The sequence below is a fragment of the Schistocerca piceifrons genome, chromosome 3 (genome assembly GCF_021461385.2).
Source record: "Schistocerca piceifrons isolate TAMUIC-IGC-003096 chromosome 3, iqSchPice1.1, whole genome shotgun sequence".
Lineage (NCBI taxonomy): Eukaryota > Metazoa > Arthropoda > Insecta > Orthoptera > Acrididae > Schistocerca > Schistocerca piceifrons.
Window position 1 is genome coordinate 213,395,833 of NC_060140.1, and position 25,905 is coordinate 213,421,737.

At 44.0% G+C, this 25,905-nt stretch overlaps 1 protein-coding gene across 1 annotated transcript in view; it reads right to left on the bottom strand.

The window, feature by feature from the left end:
* LOC124789567 (endothelin-converting enzyme homolog) overlaps positions 1 to 25,905 on the bottom strand; it is a 600,524-nt gene that overhangs the window by 64,318 nt on the left and 510,301 nt on the right. Inside the window, exons 7-11 of the mRNA XM_047256970.1 lie at positions 22,767 to 22,894; positions 22,469 to 22,572; positions 17,746 to 17,873; positions 12,578 to 12,676; positions 2,244 to 2,425 (exon numbers count right to left, since the gene is read on the bottom strand). Of these exons, the coding sequence (XP_047112926.1) occupies positions 2,244 to 2,425; positions 12,578 to 12,676; positions 17,746 to 17,873; positions 22,469 to 22,572; positions 22,767 to 22,894 (641 nt within the window). The remainder of the gene's footprint in view (positions 1 to 2,243; positions 2,426 to 12,577; positions 12,677 to 17,745; positions 17,874 to 22,468; positions 22,573 to 22,766; positions 22,895 to 25,905) is intronic.

The window sequence follows — 25,905 nt, forward strand, 5'->3', positions numbered from 1 at the left end:
TTACCACCTGTGGTCATTGCATCTGCAGTGACGAGTGTTCCCTCTCTAAATATACTGAAGGTCTCACTGAAGTCTTCACACACCATAATTATCCTCCCAACCTTGTACAAAAAAAATCTTCTGTGCCTTATCTTTCCAGCCTCCCACCACCTCCCAAAGTTCCACCATCCGGCCACAGAGCACCATTCCCCTTTTAACTCAGTACAACCCAGGACAGGAGCAATTAAATTACATTCTCCGTCAGGATTTCAACTACCTTTCGTCGTGTCCTGAAATGCGAAATGTCCTGCCCACTGTCCTCCCCACCCCTCCCACAGTGATATTCCACTGTCCACCAAACCTACACAATATACTCGTCCATCCTTACACACTACCCGCTCTCAACCTCTTACCTCAAGGCTCGTATCCCTGTAATAGATGTCCCATGAATCCTCCCACCACCACCTACTCCAGTTCGGTCATGAACATCACCTATCCCAACAAAGGCAGGGCTACCTGTGAAACCAGTCATGTGACCTACACGATAAGCTGCAACTGCTGTGCTGCATTCTATTTGGGCATGGCAACCAATAAGCTGTGTGTCTGCAGGAATGCCACCAACAAACTGGGGCCAAGAAGTAAGTGGACCACCCTGTTGCTGAACACGCTGCTAAACATAACATCCTTCATTTCAATGAAGTTTCACAGCCTGTGCCATATTGATCCTTCCCACCAACACCAGCTTTTCCGAACTGTGCAGGTGGGAACCTTCCCTGCAATACATCCTACGTTCCCATAACTCTCCTGGCCTCAACCTTCATTAGTCACTGTCCCCACTCATCCAGCCCCTTCCTTGTTCCCACTTCAGCACTACACAACGGTCATTCCACCATCACACCCAGTCTTTTTACTTCTCTCCTTTTCCACTACCTCCCCCCACTCCCCGTACCCACCTCTCCCCTGCCCCTCGTTTAACCTGCAGGACTTCACTGTCTGCCACCCCCACCATTTTATCCCTCCCCCTCCCTGCCCCAACCTCTTCCTTACCCCCAACCAGTTGCCACTCCCATCATGCACTGGTGCTGCTGCTCACAGTGTCTTTTCAGTTGCCTGAGACTGCAGTCATGTGTGTGAGTTGCGTTCGCACGCACGTGCAGTTTTGTGTGTGTGTGTGTATGTGTGTGTGTGTGTGTGTGTGTGCGCACACGCGTCTATGTCTATGTCTATTGTTGACGAAGGCCTTAATGCCCGAAAGCTTTATTTGTGACAGTCTTTTTGTTGTGCCTGTCTGTAACAGCATCTCTGCTATATGGTGAGTAGCCACTTTCCTTTTCATAATATTGTTACATTCCATACTGAATTTTCCATTGTTTGAAAAGTTGTTCTCACTGATCTTGAGTTCTGGAACAGTGTGCCTCTGAAATATGTTTGCCTTTCATGCTTCAATGAACTTCTGTAAAGTTTCCAGGCATGCTGTAAAGTTTAACCCATTCAGATACCATAGCACTCTCATTCTCTCTCGCTGAATGTTGCACCACTAAGCATAACACAGATTAGGCTTTCAAAATCAGTACGCCACTGGGTGCCACAGAACTATTGTGCGCATCCAAAAATAATGTCCTACATAGAAATTCAAGTTAAAGAAAGACATATTTTACTTTTAATGTGAGCTGTAGTAACTCATAATAAATTTTGAGACAGTTTACTCTAGCCGGAGCCTGCAATGACGGGACACTATCACTTCTTCTTGGTAGTAATTCAAATGATGGCAAAAAAGTTTTGGAATAGTACTTACCTTACTATTTCCACTCAGAGAAAAAATTGTAAGAGCACTATAGTCATTCTGTTTCAATGTACATACAACAAAAGTAGAATGTGGAACAAAAATTTTATTACAGTTTTATGAAGTGATTTTTCATTGCTATGTGAATGGAGCTAACAAGAGCAAACAGTGCTGGGTCATTTTAGCTTGCTGAGTAACGCTACTTATGATCCAAAAATCAACATGCATAGCATCTGTTCATACATAGATTATTGAAATAGAATTTTATTAGATGTTACCTTTCCATTTTATATGGAAATCAAACAATATGTCTAAACAATATGTGCATATTGCTGAATAGAGGTCCTACAGTTGATCAGTGCTATGGGCTTCACACTAGCTTAAACAGGCTCTAGCTGCTATGAATGTCTTATGAAGCTCAACACGTACATGTTCAAAAAATTGGTACCAATTCCAAAGAGGTAGCCTTGCTGATACATACCTTTGTTCCTCAGATGGTGATACCAGAAGTTCCATCTCTTTTGCCAACAAGAATTCAATTCCAAACTGAACATTTAGAAAGAAGTCTCTCTTCTGCACACGGAATGAAGAATAATACTCTTCGAGAAAACTGTCTGTTGTAACTGAAGTTGGGAATCCAACAGCCAATGCCATTGCATTCACCTGAAACAAGTATTTGCTTGTAAAATCCCTGCAGATTAAAGTGCTTGATTCTAGATGTGAGGCAATTTAGTTGAGTAAGTAAAACAACTCAAGAAAGGCAGATTACTGGGTTTGAATTCCTAACTTACACACAGTTCTCATGTCATTAAGTTTAATTACAATCAACAGTCAACTGGGGTTAAAAAGGACTGCACCATGGAAAAGTAAGTTGTGTTAAGAGTGGGAAGAGAGAACAGGGTGGCAGACAAGAGAAACAGTCTTGAGCTAAGAAGTGCACTATCTCCATGTTGTGCACTATCTCCATGTTGTTACGAGAGTTTATAAGAGGCATGAATAGCTTCAAATGTTCAGAGGTCACTGTGAAGAACATGGAGACATGTCACGTATTTGGAGACATGTCACATACTCATGTTACACAATGTTATCAGCACCTGAAAGAATTTGAAAGGGGGCCACAATGTGGATTTCCATTTGGACAACTGGTCATATTGTGCAATATCCAGATTTTTGGGATATTTGGATGTGACAGTGGCCCATTGTTGGACTACAGGGCAATGTGAGGACAGGCATACTTGTTGTCAAGCTTCTGGTCAAACACATTAACCAACACAAAGAAGGCGCACCACATTGTGAACCAAACACATCGTAACCACTTCACATCTGCACCTTCTATCCACAAATAAGTCACGGACTCCCTGCCACATTCTATACCATCCTGCACCACTGGTCGGATACTAGCAGCAGACAGACTAGGGAATTATTGTCCCATTCGTAGGCTGCCAATAACAACACAACACAAATGGCTGCATTTGGAACAGAGCCATGCCCAGCAAGCATGGACTCTTGCTGGTGTCAAATTGTATTCACTTATTAATCACGGTTCTGCACTATTCCCAATGACCATTGTCTCCAATTATGGCAGCAACCAGGGGAGAGGCTTTATTTTTCCAATGTTTTGGAGAGGCACAGTGATGTTACTCCTGGTGTCATGATGTTGGGAACAATCAGGTATGGCTTCAAGTCAGGGCTGGTGATGAACAATGAAATTCTGATTACACATTGGTACATCAGAGGTCCTGTGTCCTCCTATGTTGCCTCTCATTCCATTTTCCAAGAGAAAAATGGTCATCCACACATGACACATCTCTCTTTGCACTGTTTCCATGACATTGAGGTACTCCTACAGCCAGAAAGATCTCCAAAACTGGCACCAGTAGAACATTGTGGGACCAGATCAGACATAGCACCGGTATCAAGGATATTAAGGCAGTTACGACAGTTGTGGACTGGGTTGCCTCAGGAGAGGGCACATTATCTTCCTGACACCCTTCCCAACCAAATCAGTGCATGCATCCAGCTCATACTGTTCAACGGGCTTATACCTCCAAGTTGTTTCTCAGTTTGACTATTTTGTAATCACTGCGATAACATCATATACCATCTGCTCCTCCAACACCAGTAAACCTGTTAACCACCAATCAACCAGCACTTCTCTGATCACCCAGGATCACCATGGCCTTGAAAAGCTCAACAACATCCTTCATCATGGCTGTCCTCTCACCATACCCTGAGATGAGGAATATCTTATCCACATCACTAAAATAGTGTGCTGCCCATCCAACTTAAATATCTTTGTCCATCGCTATTACAATCCTGCACCCTATCACACACCCCCGAGTTATTGCCTTGTGGGCTCATGCACCTAAGCAACACCTCTCACTGGAGTCCAGTCACAGACATTCTGCACTTTATAAAAGGCAGGGCTGTGTGTGAACACAGACCTGTTATATATGAGGGTTGTCCATAAAGTAAGGTCTCCAACGAGCTCCCATCAGGACGGAACAAGATAGCTTGAATCTGACAACAGTGCTGTGTTCCTTGCTTCCCACACTCTAGTACCTTCCGCCGCGGAAGTCGAACACGGGCCAGAACAAATGGACGTGGTCAGCCCATAGAGGGTTCCGCCTCCGTGGCGGCTACTCCGCACAGCAAGGGCGCCACCGCTACGCCACGTGCAGACAGCGGCCAATAGCCGCTCCCTCCAGTTTCGTACATAGGAACCCACTCTGCCCTAGTCCAGTCAGTCTGGTACTCGCTCTGGATTTCGTTTCTATCTCGGCGGTACTGCATGCTGGTCGTTGTTCGTTGTTGACATTTGCCTGGCTCTGGTTCTGAGTGGTTTTACTGTTGGTGTTTGGTGTTGTGGTTTCCACAAGCCTCCATTGTTTATCTCTTCCTTGTTGTGTCGGTCATAGTCAGTTGTGGTCGGTTGTTGTCAGTAGTCGTTGGTCTGTCGTCCGACTCGTTCTTGGATTTACCCAGTGGTGTGTGCTCCACCGCCAGCGGCTTCCCTGCCTGGCGGCTCCGATCTGCAGCCCAAGGCGTTCCTGCAGTTGGTTTTGGTTACTACATTGGTGACGAGGTAAACGGAACATAGGAGTATGGAAGAGAAATTACTCACTCTCTTAGAGCAACAGCAGCAGCCCATGGAACAGCAGCAGCAACAGTTGGAGGTCTTACAGACGTCAGTGCAGTTGCTCTCGGAAAGGGTTAATAAGCGGGATTCCCTCCCACCTCTTCTCCCAGGTGCCCCGCTTTCAGACATTTTCCCACGTCCGCCGTCGTTCCCACTGTTCAACGACGCAAAAGAGGATTGGGAAATGTACCTGCATCGTCTGAAGCAACATTTCACGGCCTTTCAGGTGTCGGATGACTCTCTGCAGCGGTCGATGTTCTTGTCTTGCTCCGCAAGTTGGCACCGTTGGCCGACCCTGTGGCTCTCCCCTTTCACGAGATCTGTCTGTTGCTAACTAACTATTATTCCCAGCGATACCACGTGGTTGCGTCTCACTTGGAATTCCATCAATACCACAAGCAGCCGGGTCAGTCCTACCATTCCTGGGTGACGGATTTGCAAGGCCTTACCGCAAATGGAACTTCACATGCACCAATCAGCAGTGCAAGGCGTCATATGCAGATTCGTTAATTCGGGATGTGGTCGTTCAACTGGCGCCCGATCCAGAGGTCCATACGGCGGTGTTAAAGTTGGACAACCCCTCGTTGGAAGACATTCTGCATATTGCCCATTCCTTTGAAATTGCTCAGGCGGCGCACGAACGTCTCATGGCACGGCCCCAAGTGGCAGTATAGAATCCACTTCCCGATCCACTCCTTCCCGCCGTCGATGGGGCACAGCCCCCAGGGGGCACCGACATCGAGATTCCTCGCTGTCTGACGTCTCTATGGCATCCGAACCGCCGGTCGCCCCTCGACGTCAGCCGCGTGGCCCCCTCCCATCGTGCCCCCAGTGCTTCTCGGCCCACACTCAAGCTGACTGTCCCCATCGCTGGAAGACCTGTTCGCTCTGTGAGAAAGAAGGCCACCTTCGATCAGTCTGTCGTAGCTGCTCGACCCGCCCCCGTCCCACCCCTGCAGGCCACCAGGAAGCCGTCCATGCTTTACACGCAGTCGCCCCTCAGACTGACACATTGGCTCAAAAGTTATTCCTCACTCTATGTATCTTTAACGAGGACGTCCGTTTCCAGGTTGATACGGGGGCCACAGTTTCCTTGGTCAATCTGACGACGTATGCACGTCTCGGGTCTCCAGAATTGTCCCCACCCTCTCGGAGGTTGGTCGCCTACGGCGACAGTTCCGTCCCTCTCCGTGGGCAGTTTTCTGTTATGGCCATCTACAAAAACGTTCCCCGACCCCTTACCCTATTTGTGGTGGACCACCCGTTGGTTTCGGACATTTTTGGACTAGATGCATTTACACAGTTTGGCTTTTCCATTCAAGACGAAGTGCAGTTCATTTCAACTACGGTTCCATTTCAGGACCTAGACGATCTGTGCACGTCCTTTTCCTCCCTGTCTTCGGCAGACCTGGGCTGCGCTTCCGATTTCCAGGCACACATCACTTTATTGCCGACCGCACGGCCTCGCTTTTGTCGGGCTCGGCCTATTCCAGTAGCTTTGCGTGCGGCCGTCAAGCAGGAACTCGATCGGCTCCAGGCTGCAGGGATTATCGAGCCAGTACAATCGAGTGCCTGGGCAACGCCCTTAGTGGTCATCAAGAAACCCAATGGATCGCTTCGTCTTTGTGGGGATTTTGGGGCTACGGTCAACGCTCAGTCTTTGGTCGAAACTTATCCCATTCCTCGACAGGAAGACCTTCTCGCTAAAATGGCAGGTGGTGAGTACTTTTCTAAGATTGATCTGGCAGAAGCCTATCACCAATTGCCGTTGGATGAGAAATCGTAGGCCATCGCTGTCATCAACATGCCTTTCGGTCTATATAAATACACACGTCTTCCGTTTGGCATTTCCTCTGCGCCTGCGATTTTCCAGTGGCATCTCGAGCAACTTACGCAACCAATACCAGTTTGTGTCAATTACCTCGATGATATCTTAGTCACGGGGCACACGCGCCAAGAACATCTGGGGAACCTCTGTACCTTATTTCATGCCCTGCAGGCTGCGGGTTTACGTTGTCAGCTGGAGAAGTGCAGTTTTTTTCATCCGGAAGTGGAGTACTTAGGACATTGGCTCAGTAAAGATGGCATTCACCCTTCGGACTGCAATGTCGCGGCCATCGATGCCCTTCCCCATCCACAAAACTTATCCAAACACCAGGTATTTTTAGGGGAAGTCAATTATTACTTAAAGTTCTTACCCCAAGCCGCCCATGTCGCGCATCCCCTAAATCGCCTGCATCGCAAAGGGGTACCTTACACGTGGACTTCTGGCTGTGATCAGGCTTTCACCCGCCTGAAGGTGATGCTGATATCTGCCCCTTGCCTTACGCCTTTCTCTCCGGATCGTCCCTTGGTGGTGACGGCCGATGCCTCAATGTACGGGACTGGGGCAGTCCTGGCACACAGGAATGAGGATGGGTCGGAACAACCTGTGGCATATGCATCCAAGACGTTAACACCTGCGCATAGGAATTACTCTCAGATCGAAAAGGAGGCTCTTGCCATTGTTTTTGCAGTTCAGAAATTTCACATTTACCTGTTTGGGGCACAGTTCACCCTCCTCACGGATCACAAGCCCTTAGTGTCGCTTTTCGGGCCCCATTCGCAGCTCCCAGAACGGACAGCTCAGCGTCTTCAGCCCTGGGCGTTGTTCTTGTGTAATTACACTTACACCATCCGCTATAAGCCCACCAGTCAACACACTAATGCAGATGCCTTGTCACGTCGCCCAGCAGGACCCGATCCGGCGTTCGACCAGCAGGAAGTCCGGTGCTTCCACATCGATTCTGTCCGCCGGGAGACTCTCGATGGATTTCCTCTGACGGCTACGGAAATTGCCGCTTCCACGCACAGGGACCCCATTCTGCGGCAAGTCCTCCACTATGTGACCCACGGTTGGCCTCCCTACCTTACCCGATGTTTCAAAACTGACTTCAGCCCGTGGTGTCACGCCTCACACAGACTTTCGGTGATGGAGGACGTCCTCCTGTTGTCCACGGACTCGGACGCCCATCGGGTGGTCATCCCTCCGGACTTACGCCACCACGTCCTGCACTTATTACACCGCGGACATTGGGGGATGTCTCGCATGAAGGCGTTGGCTCGACGACATGTCTATTGGCCAGGGATCGATGGCGACATTGAGCACCTGGTCCGTGGTTGCACAGTGTGTGCGCGTCATCAGGTTAGTCCTCCACAATCTTTCGTGCCCTGGCCAACACCCAGCCAACCCTGGGACAGTATCCATCTAGATTTTGCAGGCCCCTTCTAAGGCTCTAAGTGGCTCCTCATCATTGATGCCTATTCCAAATACCCATATGTGGTCCGCATGGTGTCCACCACCACTGACGCCACCCTCACCGCCTTGGCCCAGGTGTTGGCCATTGAAGGCCTTCCTCAGACGTTGGTCACAGATAACGGGCCCCAATTCACGGCATCCTCGTTCCAGACCTTCTGCTCTGCTAACGGTATCACACACATTCGCTCTCCCCCCTTCCATCCTTCATCCAACGCCTGGTCTGCACTTTCAAACAGCAGCTCATGAAATCAGTGGAGCCGTCGGCAACCACCTCGGCCCTCACCTTGTTTCTCAGCACCTACCGCACTACGCTGGTGGCCGGTCATAGTCCTGCCGAACTCCTTCACGGGCGACAACCCCGGACCCTCCTCCACCTGCTGACACCATCCCCTTCTGGGCTCCACTCTCACCCCTCCTGGCGCTACGCCCCGGGCATGGCCATGTGGGCCCGCTCCTATGGCTGCACACTTGCATGGACGCCCGCTAAGGTGACGGCGGCTCATGGGCGGTGAGTGACAACCGTACAGACACACAGAGGGCTCGAGCGTCGCCACCATAACCAACTCCGCCCTCGGGCCCCTGCCTTGATTCCTCCCCCACCGCCTTCCCTGCTTCCTGGTGCGGACACGTCCCTCGAGGTGGAGCCCTTCCCTTCAACCTCCATCTCCTCGCCGGCTCTGCAGACACCCCTTCCGCCTCGCCAGGATATAGAGACGACCTCTGACCCCCTGCCCTCTGGTGACGCCTTGATGGATGCCGCAGACAGTCTGCCCTCCCCTCCCCCAGTGGTCCCTCCGGACGTCTCACAACCCGTGCCCTTGTTCCGCCCGCCTCAGCATTGTCCGGGGCATTTCTGCCCCTATGCACCAATTTCGGGGTGGGGGGTTTAGTACCTTCCGCCGCGGAAGCCAGAACAAATGGACGTGGTCAGCCCATAGAGGGCTCCGCCTCCGCGGTGGCTATTCCGCGCAGCGGCTCTCGTGCAGCGAGGGCACCACCGCTACGTCACGTGCAGACAGACGCCAATAGCCGCTCCCTCCAGTTTCTATATATAGGAACCCGCTCTGCCCTAGTCCAGTCAGTCTGGTACTCACTCTGGATTTCATTTCTATCTCGGCGGTACTGCGGGTCGTCGTTGTTCGTTGTTGACATTTGCCTGGCTCTGGTTCTGAGTGGATTTACTGTTGTTTATCTCTTCCTTGTTGTGTCAGTCATAGTCAGTCGTGGTTGGTTGTTGTCAGTGGTCGTTGGTCTGACGTCAGACTCGTCATTGTTTTACCTGGTGGTGCATGCTCCACCGCCAGTGGCTTCCCCGCCTGGCGGCTCCGATCCGCAGCCCAAGGCGTTCCCGCAGTTGGTTTTGCTTACTACACACACCACTATTCTTACCAGTCCCCAACCCTCTGCGACACTCAATCTTGGCTTAGCAGCCATTAACAATGAAAGGGAAAATCAATGCTCCTGTAGTGTGTGAATTGCGCTCTGTGATTAGATATCTGTGGTTTAAAGGGTCAACCTCTATTGAAATCCATCGCCAGTTGGCCGGTGTGTATGGATGTAAGAAATGTGTGTAAGTGGTGTAAGGAGTTTGCAGTCGGCTGTACAAACCTATGTGATGAGGTCAGCCATAGGCTATCCATCAGTGTCAGACAAGACAGTGAAGAAAGTCGAAGGAGTTGTGCTTTCAGATCAGCGTGTGACTGTGCAAGAGATTGTCAAACTGATAGAGGGTGTCTCTAAGACTACCATGGATAAGATTTTGATGGACATTTTGAAATACCACAAGTTGTGTGCCATGTGGGTGCTGTGGATGCTCACTGGTGAATACAAAAAGAAGCGCATCAAAAGTGTCCCCACGTTTCTGCACCATTACTGGGAAAAGGATGAGGAATTTCTGGATTCAGTTGTAACTGGGGATGAGACTTGTATCCACTACTTCACGCCAGAGACTATGGAACAATTAAACCAATGGTGGCATTCCAGTTCTCCAAATGTCAAGAAGTTCAAGCAAACGCCGTCAACGGGGAAGGTGATGGCTTCGGCGTTCTGGGATAGTAAAGGCGTTCTGCCGGTCAACTACCTAGAACGAGGTACACCAATCAATAGACCAAGGTACTCCAAGACACTAACACAGCTACGCTGGGCTTTACAGAACAAAAGACGGAGTCAGCTGACAAAGGGAGTTTGTTTGCACCATGACAATGCCCGTCCTCAAGTCGTTCACAATGTGACAGATCTCATCACCAAATTTGGGTGTTAAATCAATGGCCATCCTCCATACAGCCCTGATTTGGCTCCCAGTGACTACTATTTGTTCCCCAACTTGAAACAACACATGAGGGGAATGAAATTCCCAAGCAATGAAGAGCTGAGGGCAGCTGTCCATTCCTTCCAGCACGAGTCAGCGGGAGAGTGGTACAATACGAGTATGAAAAAGCTTCTGGAGCATCTCCAAAAATGCATGACTCATGACGGGGACTAGGTTGAAAAATAGCTTAAAGTCCAAGCATTTAGAATTCATAACTGTTTTGTTATTCAATCTGTATATTGAGCAAGCAGTAAGGGAAACAAAAGAAAAAATCGGGGTAGGAATTAAAATCCATGGAGAAGAAATAAAAACTTTGAGGTTTGCCAATGACATTGTAATTCTGTCAGAGACAGCAAAGGACTTGCAAGAGCAGCTGAACAGGATGGACAGTGTCTTGAAAGGAGGATATAAGATGAACATCAACAAAAGCAAAATGAGGACAATGGAATGTAGTGGAATTAAATTGGGTGATGCTGCAGGAATTAGATTAGGAAATGAGATGCTTAAAGCAGTAAAGGAGTTTTGCTATTTTGGGAGCAAAATAACTGCTGAAGGTCGAAATAGAGAGGATATAAAATGTAGACTGGCAATGGCAAGGAAAGCGTTTCTGATGAAGAGAACTTTGTTAACATCGAGTATAGATTTAAGTGTCAGGAAATCATTTCTGAAAGTATTTGTATGGAGAGTAACCATGTATGGAAGTGAAACGTGGACAATAAATAGTTTAGAAAAGAAGAGAATAGAAGTTTTCGAAATGTGGTGCTACAGAAGAATGCTGAAGATTAGATGGGTAGATCACATAACTAATGAGGAGGTATTGAATAGAATTGGAGAGAAGAGAAATTTGTGGCAAAACTTTACTAGAAGAAGGGGTCAATTGGTAGGACATATTCTGAGGCATCAAGGGATCACGAATTTAGTATTGGAGGGCAGCGTGGAGGGTAAAAATCGTAGAGGGAGACCACGAGATGAATAGTACTGGGAGATGAAGAAACTTGCATAGGATAGAGTAGCATGGAGAGCTGCATCAAACCAGTCTCTGGACTGAAGACCATAACAACAACAACAAAAACAACAACAACTGGTTTTGCAACAAAATTATGTTTACTATGTGAAAAAGCATTGGAAACCTTAATTTACAGACAACCCTCATATCAGCTATGCTACAATGACAGGTAACTAACAGTCTACTTGCATGAATGTTCACTGCTAAACAGTGGTCAGCTACAAACTCGACTGTACAGAAGCCAGACATGATACAGACCACAATATAAATAACTTTAACAGCTGCTTCACTACATTTACCATTCAGATACTCCCTCCCAGTACAAGTTTCTCTGAATTATGCATAAGGAATTGTCTCTCCAGCATATCCTGTGTTCTTGCAGTCTCCCTGACTAAAACTTTGCCTACCAATTTCCCCACTGCCTCACCTTGCCTTCTCCCTTTTCTGTCACTGTCCACATCACTCCTTCCACATCCAGGACAGGTATGCCTTCTCTCACCACACTTCCCCTCCATGTGGGTTTTCTCTCTCTCTCTCTCTCTCTCTCTCTCTCTCTCTCTCTCTCTCTCTCTCTCTCTGTTATATGCTCTCCTCCTTCATAACTTCTTTCATCTTGTTGTACAGCCACTGAGTTATCTGTGTTTCCCATTCCTACCTTGCACAATCTCACTCCCCCTCCTTGCCTTGTGCAACCTTTCCTACCACACCCCCACATCCATCAACCCAGGCAACTGCTGTCAATAATTGATAATAAATAATCAGTATCGCCGGCACCCTGGTATTGTGCGTCTGTGTGTGTGAAAGTGTGTACTTTCTACTAGAAAAAGAGCCACTGCTTAAAAGCTAGTGAACATGTTCTGTTAATGTCTCCTATAGGTGAATGAATACATATTGTTCCAGCCAAGAATTTCCGTTATTCCTATAGAATTAAAGTAATTTTGACATGTTTTAAATTTTATAATTTATAATAACATAAAGGAAGACACGTAAAAGTTATTTTATTTAAATATGAGCAAGATTTAAAGTAATGTTAGCAAAAAACTACTTCCCTGAGCCATACTCACCTTCTCTACAGCAAGTCGCTTTAACTCTGACCCATACCATGATGCTCCGAGTAAACTGTTTCTCACAATTGCACGTATGCTGTCAAACATTTTACTAACCTGGAATAATACATTCATTAAAAGCAAAGACTTACTCCATATACATAACATTTATTGAAAGAAACAAATCAAGATCTTTACTGGTTTCTGGATGATACTTATTCAGAATAATGACAACGAATTCATGTCTGCAAAAAGGCATCTTAGTTACAAAGACAAAACTGATTATCAAAACTGATACTATCAGACCAACATAAATTATATTAGTCTGCATGTTTCCTTGCATCAAAAATATACTTCAAATCAGAGAATGTTTTTACACAGCCACAAGATAATGACAACACGTTTCCTGTTGAATTTATCGTCCTGCAGTAAAAAATGTAACCACACTGCTGCTACTGCACAAAAATAAGAAATGTCAATACAGCAGCTGATATGGGTTATTTTCCAATCTGACCAGTGTTATTTTTCTAAAAAAGTTGGCTAACAAAATTATTTATTTATTGGAATGTTGCATAGTTAACGATGTGAAACATGTCAACTGGCCAAAGCTTATGTCCAAGAATCAGCACAGTTTTAGAAAGCATCATTTATGTGAAACTCTGCTTGCCCTTTTCTCACACGATATACAGAGAACTATGGGTGACGGGCAACAGGCAGATTCCATATTTCTTCATTTCTGAAAAACATTTGACATGGTACCCCACTGCAGAATGTTAATGAAGGTACAATCATACAGAATAGGTTCTCAGATATGTGAATGTCTCGACAACTTCTTAAGTAATAGAACCTATTGCATTGTCCTCAGAGTGAGTGTTCAGTGTTCATCAGGGACAAGTGTATAGTCAGCATTGCTCCAGGGAAGTGTGATAGGACTGCTATTACTTTCTATATATATAAATGACCTGGTGGTCTGGGTCAGCGGCAGTCTCCAGTTGTTTGTGAAGATTCTGTGCTGTGTATGTAAATGTGTCGAAGATGAGTGAGTGTAGGATGATACAAGATGACTTAGAGAAAATTTATAGTTGGTGTGATGTACATTAGCTGGCTCTAAATGTAGAAAAATGTTAGTTAATGTGATTAAGTAGGAAAAACAAACTCATAGTGTTTGGATACAGCATCATTAGTGTCCCACATGACTCAGTCATGTAATTTAAATATCAGAGCATAATGTTGGAAAGCAATATGAAACAGAATGAGCATGTGAAGATGGTGGTAGGGAAGCTGAATGATAAATTTTGGTTTGTTGCGAGAATTTGAGGAGAGGACTGCTCAAGTGTTCAGGATCTGCACTATTTCGATTTAAAGAAAATATTGAAGCATTTCAGAGGTGGGCTGCTAGATCAGTTACCTGTAGGTTCGAGCAACACGCAAGAGTGACGGAGATGCTTCAAGACCAAAAATGGGAATATCTGGAGGGAAGGCAACTGTCTTTTCAAAGAACACTATTGAGAAAATTTAGAGAACCAGCATCTGAAGCTGACTGCAGAACAATCCTACCACTGCCAAGATATATTTTGCGTAAAGACAAAAAGATAAGATATGAGAAATTACAGCTCTTATGGAGGCGTATAGACAGCTGTTTTACCCTCGCCCTATAAGCGAGTGGCCAAGGAAAGGAAACGACTAGTAGTGGTACAGGGTGCCCTCAGCCACACACCTTATGGTGGCTTGTGGAGTATGTATGTAGAAGGTGTGTGTGTGTGTGTGTGTGTGTGTGTGTGTGTGTGTGTGTGTGTGTGTGTGTATGAGAGAGAGAGAGAGAGGGAGAGTTGCTCTTTCCACAAATTTGTTCCCATGGGAAAACTGCCATTAAACAGAAACATAAATTTATTTTCACATAAATTATATTCGGAAATGACATCTGATATGTTCTATTTCTCTCTCCCGCAGACATACTGTGGGTTCCTTCAAAAGTTTTTCTTTGTTAATGTGGTCTGGTATAGTATTGTCAAAATCTAATTTAAATAAATGTTAACCCAACTGATTTATTTCTCATATATAAAAACAGAATCTGTCCTGCACAGTTCTGATGGTAAAGTTTACAACTGACTCCACATTACAGATGTAAACAAACACTTCCATCACTAACTCGTTCTACATGAAAAACAAAACAATTTTTGTCTTTTGTTGTGCAGCCCCACAAAAATATTTATTTTATAGAAACATTGTGGAGGTCTGTGAATTTCCAGTATCAGAACCATGCTCTTTGAGAGTGCTGATTACATGCAAAATCTTCTCTGTGCAGTATAAACTTACAGTTGTCCTCTGGGTGGACATGTAAGACAACAAAAGAGAGTCCTAACAACAGTGTTTCCAAATAAGTTGCAACTTAAACATAACTTAGAACAACATTCGTAAAAATTGTAATACCTGAAAGTACGACCCAGATTAATCAAACACCAAAGAATGTGTAGAACAGTGTACCAGAAATAATCAATTAAGATACCAATGATCAGTGTATACATAATTTCAGTAGCAGCCTCTCTTTTGTGACCAGAAAAGTCTATGTTATGCCAAGACTAGTAAGTGAAAAACTGGAAATGTGAAAGCAACTGACAGTATGTCTTGTCAAAGGGTACAGCAAGAGCATCTGAGTCACTCCCAATGGGTCTGAATGATTAGTGCAGCTTGTAGAGCATTTGCCGCTGTAACAATAATGCATCAGTGGAAACAGTACTCCAGTGATGGCATACATACATTTTTTATGCCACCATGATAATCACATCCAGTAAACTGCATTGTTGATCAGAATAGCAGATAAAAACCAAGGGTAACAGATTGGGAATCATTGTATATAGGGGATTTCTACCTCTACATATTGGGGACAATAATATCACAATAGTGAATGGGTTCTGGACAGTGCAGAGTGACCACAGCTTGTGATAACCAAATTCTTGTCTGCATGGTCATAGTGGATTACGAAGTTTTGTCCATAGTGGCAATTCAATGTTGGAACACTGCAGCAAGTGTGAACAGTTCTGGCTCAATTCTTTAAAGAAATCTCTTGTGGACTGGTTTAGTGCCACACGCACCATAGCTTTAGCTTCCATTGTCTCAATAGAACAAATGTGCCAATTATAACGGGTATGTGAACACCATTTTTGGCATACTTTGATGTGTTTTATGTTAAGTCCCATTCAGCCTGTCCTCCAATGATGGTTACATACATTTTAGATGCCACTATGGTGACTACATCTGCTAGACAATATTGCTGATCATCACAGGAGATAAATCATCAAGGGTTATGGTTTGGAGCACACTCTATACAAGTGATTCCAACTCCTACATATTGAGGGCAATCAGAGGTGTTTTAGAGGATGAAGCACTGCCTCTTCTTCAGGCAATCATATACTTCACATCCTACTTACAGTTGTTCTACATTCGTATCTACAAGCATCCAGTCACCTTCAATGCATACCACTATACCGTCCCTCCTTTCCCGTTCCAGTCATGTATCGGTGGCAGGAAGGAGGAAAAGTAGTAATGTCCAATAAACAACAGCGTCATTAGAGACAGAGCACATCCTCGGACTGGGGAAGGAAATTGGCCATTGGCCATGCCGTTTGAAAGCAACCATCAAAGTGTTAAGCAATTTGGGGAAATCATGGAAAACTTGAACCTGGATGGTCAGACAGATATCTGAACCACCGCCCTCCTGAAAAGAGTCCAGTGTCTTACTACTGCACGACCTCACTTGGTAGTTGTATAGGAAGAAGTAGTCAACAGGTCCTGTATGTGCTCAAACTTTTCTAATTTTACCATGACCGTAATTTTGTACAGTGTTTGTAAGGAGAAGTAATATATTCGTTGGCTAAATACTTAGGCTAAATTCTTGAAAACTGCCACAAGTCGCACCTTGTATTTTTTATTTACTGGTTTCTCTCTTCAAACAAACAAGAGCATCATCAGAATATACAGCTGAAAAGTTGGCTGACGGCATTAACGATTGTGTTTAAGGCTGGCTGACAACTCAAAGATTAAACTGGTTGTACTACAGTACTTAAACTTATGTTCAAAGCACAGTAGTAAATGCTGACACTGACATCATCAAAGAAGAATTTAAGTACTACAATACAGCCACTTTAACCTTTAGAGCTGTTAGCCAGCTTTGAAACATAATCTTTGATGTTATTAGCCAACTTTCAACAGTATATTCTGATGATACTCTTGTTCATTTGAAGAGTAAATGAAATATACAAAGTCAATTTGTGGCTGTTTTCAGGAATGTAGTTTTAACGGTCACTCCCCCCTGTGGGCAGTGCCGCCTCCTGCTATATTCCTTGGCTTTTTTGGAATATAACAAACACTCTCGAATTTCTACAGGAAACTAAATATGGTGAAAACCTCTCTTGTAGTGTTTGCCACTAGATTTGGATGAGCATCTCGATGACGCTTTTATGGTTGCTACATGATCATCAAACAAAATGCACTGCTCTTCTTTGGATCTTCTCTGTATACTCCACTAATCTTATCAGGTATGGGTCCCAAACTGATGAGCAATACTTAATAATTGATTGGTTGGACATCCCTATGATGTTTTTATGCTTGCTGCATTAATCCCAAACAAATTGCACTGCACTTCTTTGGATCTTATCTGTACTCGCTATTAATCTTACCAGGTATGGCTACAGACTGATGAGCAATACTTAAGAACTGGCAGAAACATTTTCTTAGGGTTTTCCACTGAATCCCAGTCTGTCATTTTCCTTCCCCAGAACTAACTTTACGTGGTTGTCCGACTCAAAATGACTTTAGATGCATATTTAATGGTAGTAATTGTTTCCAGTAGTTGACTGTCAGTTCTATTTTCATACAGTAAAGAGTCTGCCTATACATACACAACACTTTACATTTGTTTACACACTACGCTACATTTTCTGGCTTAAGACTTCCCTGTACACAACAGTATCAACTGACTCAGGCAGTGTCAGATGTTATCCACCAAGTAACTTCACATGTATCACTCTCAGTAACAGTCCTGCATCACTCCCGCAGAGTATGTCTGACACTATTTTCAAATTCTCCAGTGAGAATATTAATTTTTGATAATGACATAAAATTTAAATTTCATGGTGAATAAATTCAAAGTGGGCAATTCAGCAACCATAATTTTCAACAATACTAACCTCCGTCCTTTCCAGTTCTCTTTCATCTTCATGGAAAGTGTTCTCCACCATGGTTGCTAGACCAAAACTCATAAACTTCTCCACAGTCTCCACACACATTTCCCATCGTTCAACAGGTTCCTGCACACCTGTCACAAGGAGGAAATGATGTTATTTAGAACTAAATAGTTATTCAAAATATCCACGGGTATGCTGCTGGTCTATAGTGTCCAACGGGGACAATATTTCGGCGATCAAACATGTCGCCATCATCAGGTGAACTGACGGACTGAGCTCCTGTGAACGTGCCGGCACGGAGATCCGTACGCTATGGCTGCTCAGAGGGAACTGGGTTCGGTCGCGGCGGCGGCCGATTTAAATACCCTCCGCCCGCGGCGCGCTCCCTCCGCCGTCCGCGCCCAGCGACGGCGTCTGAGATGACATCGGTGTGATGGCTCTGTCCGTCGTGGTCGTCACAACTATACGTCTGCTCGATTTACTCTTGATTAACCCGATCGCTGGTTCCCAAGCCTTGCTAAGATTATAGCCACAGTCACATCGATTCTGCAGCAGCTAAGAGAATCAAGAAACGAGCCAGCCTCGCATTGGTACGTGAGAGAGTGCAATTCATCCACCGGAGCCTTGAGTTTATCTCACAGGAATTACTCAAACTACATTTGCAACTGGCTAGTAAGTTCACTTCTTGTTCCTGGGATTGGATTGATGGTGTCACCTGGGTGTCAGCTGATTCCGCCCATAAGAAGGCTACAGGACGTCAAACAGCTAAGTTCTCACGTCTCCTTGACAAACCATCCCTGCAGGTTCCGTGCAAGACTGTCATCAATTTGAGTGGCATGGTGTTGAGTGATGATACGGTCTCAGTTTTGCAGAAAGGTCTCAACTTCGCTCCCACCCCCAAGTTCACTCCGGTCGCAGAAATTGTTAGTGCTGTTGAACAGGTTGCAGCTCGACTTCCGCCAGAATCAGCCGAGGAAATACGTCGTGAAACTTGTCGTGCGTTGACGAAATCCAAGCCGATGAAGTCAAATTTCAGCAGTAAAGAGAGGGCGGCCATTCGTGATCTGAGGGAGCACTCTGAAATTGTTGTCTTACCGGCTGACAAAGGCAATGCTACAGTTGTTGTCTCCCATAAGGACTACACTGATAAGATGCAGAGCCTGCTAAATGACGATTCCTACCGGAAGATCAGCGTTGACCCTACAAAGAAGGTGGAGAACAAGACGAGGGCACTTCTCAAGGACGCAGATTTACCGAAGGGTGACGCTAAGAAATTGTTACCCCAAGGTCCGGTACCGCCTAGACTATATGGACTCCCAAAGGTTCACAAAGAGGGGGTACCATTACGTCCCATTGTCAGCAACATCAGGTCACCTACATATTTGTTGGCCAAATACCTGACGGGAATATTAAGTCCTTATGTGGGTAAATGCCCTCATCACATCCGCAATTCCGTGGATTTTGTTAAACGCCTTGATAGCTTCAGGTTGGATGAGTCAGATATCATGGTGAGTTTTGACGTCGTTTCCTTGTTTACGAGGGTACCCCTGCGAGAGTCACTAGAATTGATTAGTCAGAAGTTTGACGAGAAGACCACTGAACTTTTTAGGCATGTCTTGACTTCCACGTATTTTCTTTTTAATGGAGAATACTACGAACAAACGGAGGGAGTCGCCATGGGTAGCCCACTCTCACCGGTGGTAGCGAATTTGTACATGGAGAACTTCAAGGAGGAAGCCCTGTCGTCATCCGTATGGAAACCTACTTGATTTTTCCGTTACGTGGACGACACGTTCGTCATCTGGCCACATGGTATGGATAAACTCCTTGACTTCCTTACACATCTAAACTCCATACACCCCAACATCAAATTCACTATGGAGACTGAAACGGAGGGTAAATTACCTTTCCTTGACGTCTTGGTCAAGAGAAGGGCTGACGGCACCCTAGGTCATGGGGTGTATCGGAAGGCTACGCACACTGATCTGTATTTGCATGCAGACAGCTGCCACCACCCTTCACAGAGGAATGGGGTACTTAAAACTATAGTACATAGGGCGCGCACTATCTCTGATGCAGAGAGTCTACCTCAGGAATTGGAACATCTGAGAACTGTATTTTGGAAAAAATGGGTACTCAGAGTGGCAGATTCAACGTGCTCTCCGCCCAACCACTGCAGCACAACCTGTTGAGATGGATGAAGTCACGAGGGAGGAGGTAGGCACTGCATTTATTCCATACACAGGTGCACTCTCGGGGAAAATCGCCCGCATTCTGAAGAAACACCGGGTCGGAACTGTGTTTTGTCCTCCAAATAAAACTCGTGCACTGGTGGGGAGCGCCAAAGATGACCTCGGTTTGAGGAAGGCCGGCGTGTACCAGATTCCGTGTCAATGTGGCAAGTCGTATATTGGTCAGACAATGCGTACCGTCGAGGATCGATGCCGTGAACACCAGAGGCACACTCGACTGATGTATCCGAGCAAGTCGGCGGTCGCTGCACATTGTTTGTCGGAAAATCACGCCATGGAGTATGACCGCATGAGGATTCTGGTACAGACGTCGAGATACTGGGACAGCGTTGTTAGAGAGGCCATCGAAATTCGCACCAATGACGACCTCATAAACCGTGACTGTGGCTATAATCTTAGCAAGGCTTGGGAACCAGTGATCGGGTTAATCAAGAGTAAATCGAGCAGACGTATAGTTGTGACGACCACGGCGGACAGAGCCATCACACCGACGTCATCTCAGACGCCGTCGCAATCTGTTCCACCGCGCGACCGTGGCGCTGGGCGCAGACGGCGGAGGGAGCGCGCCGCGGGCGGAGGGTATTTAAATCGGCCGCCGCCGCGACCGAACCCAGTTCCCCCTGAGCAGCCATAGCGTACGGATCTCCGTGCCGGCACGTTCACAGGAGCTCAGTCCGTCAGTTCACCTGATGATGGCGACATGTTTGATCACCGAAATATTGTGCCCGTTGGACACTATAGACCGGCAGCATACCCGTGGATATTTTGATTATCAAATACGCCGGGAGAAACTCAAGAATTAAATAGTTATTAATAACACGTAAAAGAAGTTAAGAAAAAAATAAAATAACTGATATTTAAATGATAACATGATCAGGGTTGTATATTAATTATGAAAACATGGGCTGGAAATGTGTATTCCACGAAAAATGTGAACTATCACTTCAGCAGGATCTGAACAGCTCATATTACTAGTCCAACATCCTACAGTGTCATCATATACCACAGTACTTGTGTCATAGTCAACATCTACATGAGCACTATTTCTCTCATAAAGAACACTCCTTCATTCAGGCTAATTTCAAAATATTTGACTACCTCTCCTGTGAAATAGAGAAACCAAGCCCAGTTGGAATATGTGTACCCCAACTGTCTGCTTGTAGTGTGAAAGTGGGCAAAAGTGTTTGAAGTGTTTGTACATCATGTAACTGAGATGCTACTTTGGTACCAGCCCAGTATTCATCTAGGGGGATGTTCACCGAATGGATTCTACCCACAGTCGCCACACCTCCACATCCCAGAAGTGCTGAAAGGAACACTTGTAAACATACTGAGGAGTTCTGCATGATAGTGAGTTGTCACACAAATGATCCACAGAACATGTAAATAACTAACAAATCTGAGTCAGTAGCTTCATAACAAGGAAACTGTTTAACGGTAAGCTCAATGATTCTTACCTGTCCCCAAAATCCACAATGCAACCAAAGCATCCACAATTAATCAGCATCTCTCTTCATTTGCATGTCCTGTTCTGCTTTATACTCCCTGCAAATTATTGCCACCTCTACTGATTGTCATATTTTACATCTTTCAAAATCACAAAAGTAACTTTGTTTGTGGGCAAAAGTTAGACCTCCACAAAAGGTATGCTGAATGAAGATGAACATGCAAAGAATAGTGTGTCTAAATGACACACAAAGCAATTGCTGTCTTTCTTAATTCACCTCTCCCACATTCTCCCATCTTTGAAAAATCAGTTTTTCAGTAATTCTCAGATGGTGGGGTGGGGGGTATTAAAAAGGATCTACTCAGTATTGTGATCACTGGAGACCTATTTTTGTTAGCGTCAAAATTCTTTCATTACTTACCAAATAAAAGTAGCAAGCCCACTATGATACAGAGAGACGATGATGTTAAAAAAGCCACAGAACCCTAGGTGAATGCTGGGCTGGTACCAAATTAGCATCTCAGTTACATGATTTGCAAATATGAATGGGCAAATGAGGGGTGGGGTGAGGGTGGGGGGTGGAGGGGGGATTTGAACAGGAAATTCAAACTGGTTTTCCTTCTTCGTATGTGACAAAAAAGTGAAATGTAAAGCAAATAAACAAAGCAATAATATGTATGTAGAACAACACATGAATTTGAAGTTACAGTAGAAAAATATGGACATTCTGTATTATGTATCAATTAGCATCAACTGTCCACACACTATAATGATAAGACTCATGCACCTCCACACGTCTGCTCAAAAGGATTTAAACTTTGTAGCTCAACAGCTGTGCAACTGATGGAGTTAGTGGGAAGGCTGCATAAAAATTAGTCCCAGAACTTATGAACTGCACTTTGTATTCATTATTTCTATTAAGGAGTTTTACAACATCTACCCTTTAAAGCCACTTCAGTTTTATTATTACTGATTGCATATCAAATATAAAATATTAAAAACTTGAACATGAATTTGTTTGTCATACCTGTTAACTGAATATTGTAATTGTTGTAAACAGATCTAAAACTGTTCGACAGATATGGCAAGTACATGACAGTCAGTTTCCACAACATGTAGTCATTCAATGAGCTGAAAGAAGATAATACAATATAATTTAGCAGAAGTAGTCCTACCTATAAACACACATTACAAATTATCAATATAAAACCTAGAATTATCAATATAAATAAAGAACTGAATATAACTGCAATTATCAAATTGTAAATTTGGTTAAGCCTGGTAGTAAACAAGAGCACAAGTCTACATGTGCGCAGTTCCCTCACCTGCGATCAGTTGTTGACAGGAGCATTGAAACCTTGCTCAAGTAAGAAGGGGCCGTAACAATAATTTCCGTTTTGTCTGAAATTCTTGCCCTCGGAAACAGACCTTGCAGGATGTCTTGCAAGGGAATCTGAAATTATATACAGACTCATAATTTTGTTTCTGGTTCTAAATTAATAAACTTTTCAGGATGAAACAGAATGCAACAATAAGTACAGGTCTTAGGTCTTAGTTACCAATAATACAAAGTGCAGGATAGTGTAACAAGATTTTATAGGAAATGATAATACAGTGAATAAAGCCAACAATTTCTTCATCTTCTGAATTATTTATTCTCTCTAAGTAATGAGAGATTTCGTGATTCCTGTACACTAATGCCTACATTACTAAATTACAAAGAAAGTAGCCAGTCCGCTGACAAGTGAATGGTTCATAACACATTCATACAAGGATCAAAAGATTTAGAATGGGTAATATTAGAAGTTCTATATCTCAACATTTAAAACTGGACAATACAACTACACATCACATTCTTTCTGAATCTATCCTAGAGTTCTATGAAAATAATTGACCATGAACCATAAGATGAGTCAACAATTTCATAGATTTTTGGACAACATGGTTGTGTAGATGAAACGACAATTAGTATGATTAATCAATTATTCAAAAACAGTCTTAATCGCATTTATTATTATTATACTGCCAATCAGTCAGTTTCAACCCGACGTAGGGGTCATCTTCTGGGCGTTTACACCATTGGTCGACTGTTGGTGGTGTCACTCCTGTCTACATAACAGCAGGAAACTGCTACTAGTGAGGCTTATAGTACGCATCCAGGATAACACGTCTTGCTGGTGTCTGCAGAGTCTAAGTCCGTTATCAGCGCGTTATGTAATCAAGATCACTCGTTGTCTATATAAGCGGGCCGTCCACGCCAGCAGAACCATTCCACTGTGAGCTCTATCTGCAACAGCATTGAAGCACTATGCCTCATTGACGTGTGTATTGTCATCGCCGCCACTGCATGCCTGTCTACAAACATATTATTAGCCTCGAGAATAAATAAACACCAAGTCCTTTCATCCATACATGTACTTTTTCATCATTACTAACTTTTCTACAGGAGCGGGTATACAAGGTAAACGGCACATTTCTATACACATAATTAGGTCTACTTTGAGTCTTCGGGTCGATTCCATAATGCCAGGTTTTGTAGGCGATGACATCTCGCCTTTCATGTATAATGATTCCCGGCAGGAAACGGGCGTTATGTAGACAGGAGTGACACCACCAGCAGTCGACCAATGGTGTACACGTCCAGAAGATGACCCCTACGTCGGGTTGAAACCAGTTGGTAGTATAACAATAATAAACGCGATTAAGACTGTTTTTGTATAATTGATCAACGATTTCAGTTGTGCTACCTTTTGTCTAAAAGTAAACAATTAAATGTAATTAATCAGTCTTATATAGGCAGAACTGAAAGAGATACTTAGGGGGCAGAAGTTCCAGGGACACGATGCAAAATAAGTGGCCATTACATTACTGAAGAGCGGAACTTCTCGTAGCTGTAAAGAGGTATCAAGGAAATAATTTAAAACACCCTGCTGTTTTCTCCATCGTCAATTAATCCTCCCCTCAAGTAATCTGTATAATTGCTCCATGACACATGGAGCACTCAATGAAAATTTTATTAATCAGCTACAGAAGTGAATAAAAGCAAGTAAAATCTATGTATTTACCTTCATTACTCCCTCTAATACACCCTCATGCTTTGAAAAGACTAGGTGTTTCATACAGATCGTTTTATTTTACAAGACTGAACCTTCTACATGAATGAATATAGAAATTTGGGATAAATTTTAACTTGCACTTTGAAATTTAAAGATATTCACACATCTGCTCACTTGTTAATTCAAGACAGATTCTATTCAGCACTTTCTTGCATGTAGCACATGGAAGTCTACTCACTGTATCAGCCGATAGTTATCCCTCATGTTTCTGTCTGTTATGTTCAGTGGCAAAGTTTGTCTTTCAAATTATACAGGATTCAATTGCTACAAGGCCTCCTGATGGTGATAAACAACAATGTGTGGAGCTCTGTGAATTCACCGCCTTACACCTTTCATGTATAATGATTCCCATGTTCAATTTAAGTGGAAAAGTGAACTGTCACAACATAAAAATATCCAAATACAGCAGCCACAGACTATAGTTGAATGCAAGACACATTGTACAAAGCTTCACATGTTTTTTGACATTTCACGAGAAAATATTTATAACCTACTCGTTCTTGCAGAAAAGACGGTACCAGGAATCACATACCTGGATATATTGAGGATATGGAGTTTTCCAAAGTTGCAAGGACATGCCGAGAACTTCATTTTTCAACAGGACAGGGCACCATAACATTGGTACCTGCATGTAAGAGCCTTTCTTAACAATGAGCTGCCTCACTGATGAATCAGCCAAAAGTACAGATCTCATATAGCAGCACTCACTTCCAAGGTCATCCAGTCTCAAGGAACATGATTTTTTTTCCTAACTACTTTGTGTGAACAATGACGCCACATAGTAACAGCAGTGAATGCTGTAACTCCTGCCATGCTCGCTACAGTATAAGTGAGTTAGACTATATGTTTGCGGTGCATCTAGTGGAGTGCACTCTGAATGTTTGTGAAACATAAATGATAGCTTTGATCATAAACATAATTGTAAAAAGTATCCCAAGCCTATAAGTGCAGCTACTTAAAATATATACCCTTTTAAAATTGAACAGATATTTTGAAAATAAAAACATTTTAGTCCTATGAAAGTTAAAATTCATCAGAAGTTTCTATCTTCCCTTATGTAGAAGTTACAGTTTTTAGAAATTTGATTAATCTTGTAGAAACTTTGTGTATTACTTTTTTCCTGACAGTTTGTTTTAAGTAGTGTTACGGAATTTTACTCTCAGCTATTCGCCTATTGTTATTTCAAAATCATTTGCTGCACACTGTGATTATGTAATCATGATTACATTTAAAGAATAATATCCCATAAAGAGAACATTTTGGAATGTCGAAATATCACAATAATGTAAATTTTACTTACTTATAATACTACAAATGACTTAAAATTATTAAATGTTATACTGAATAG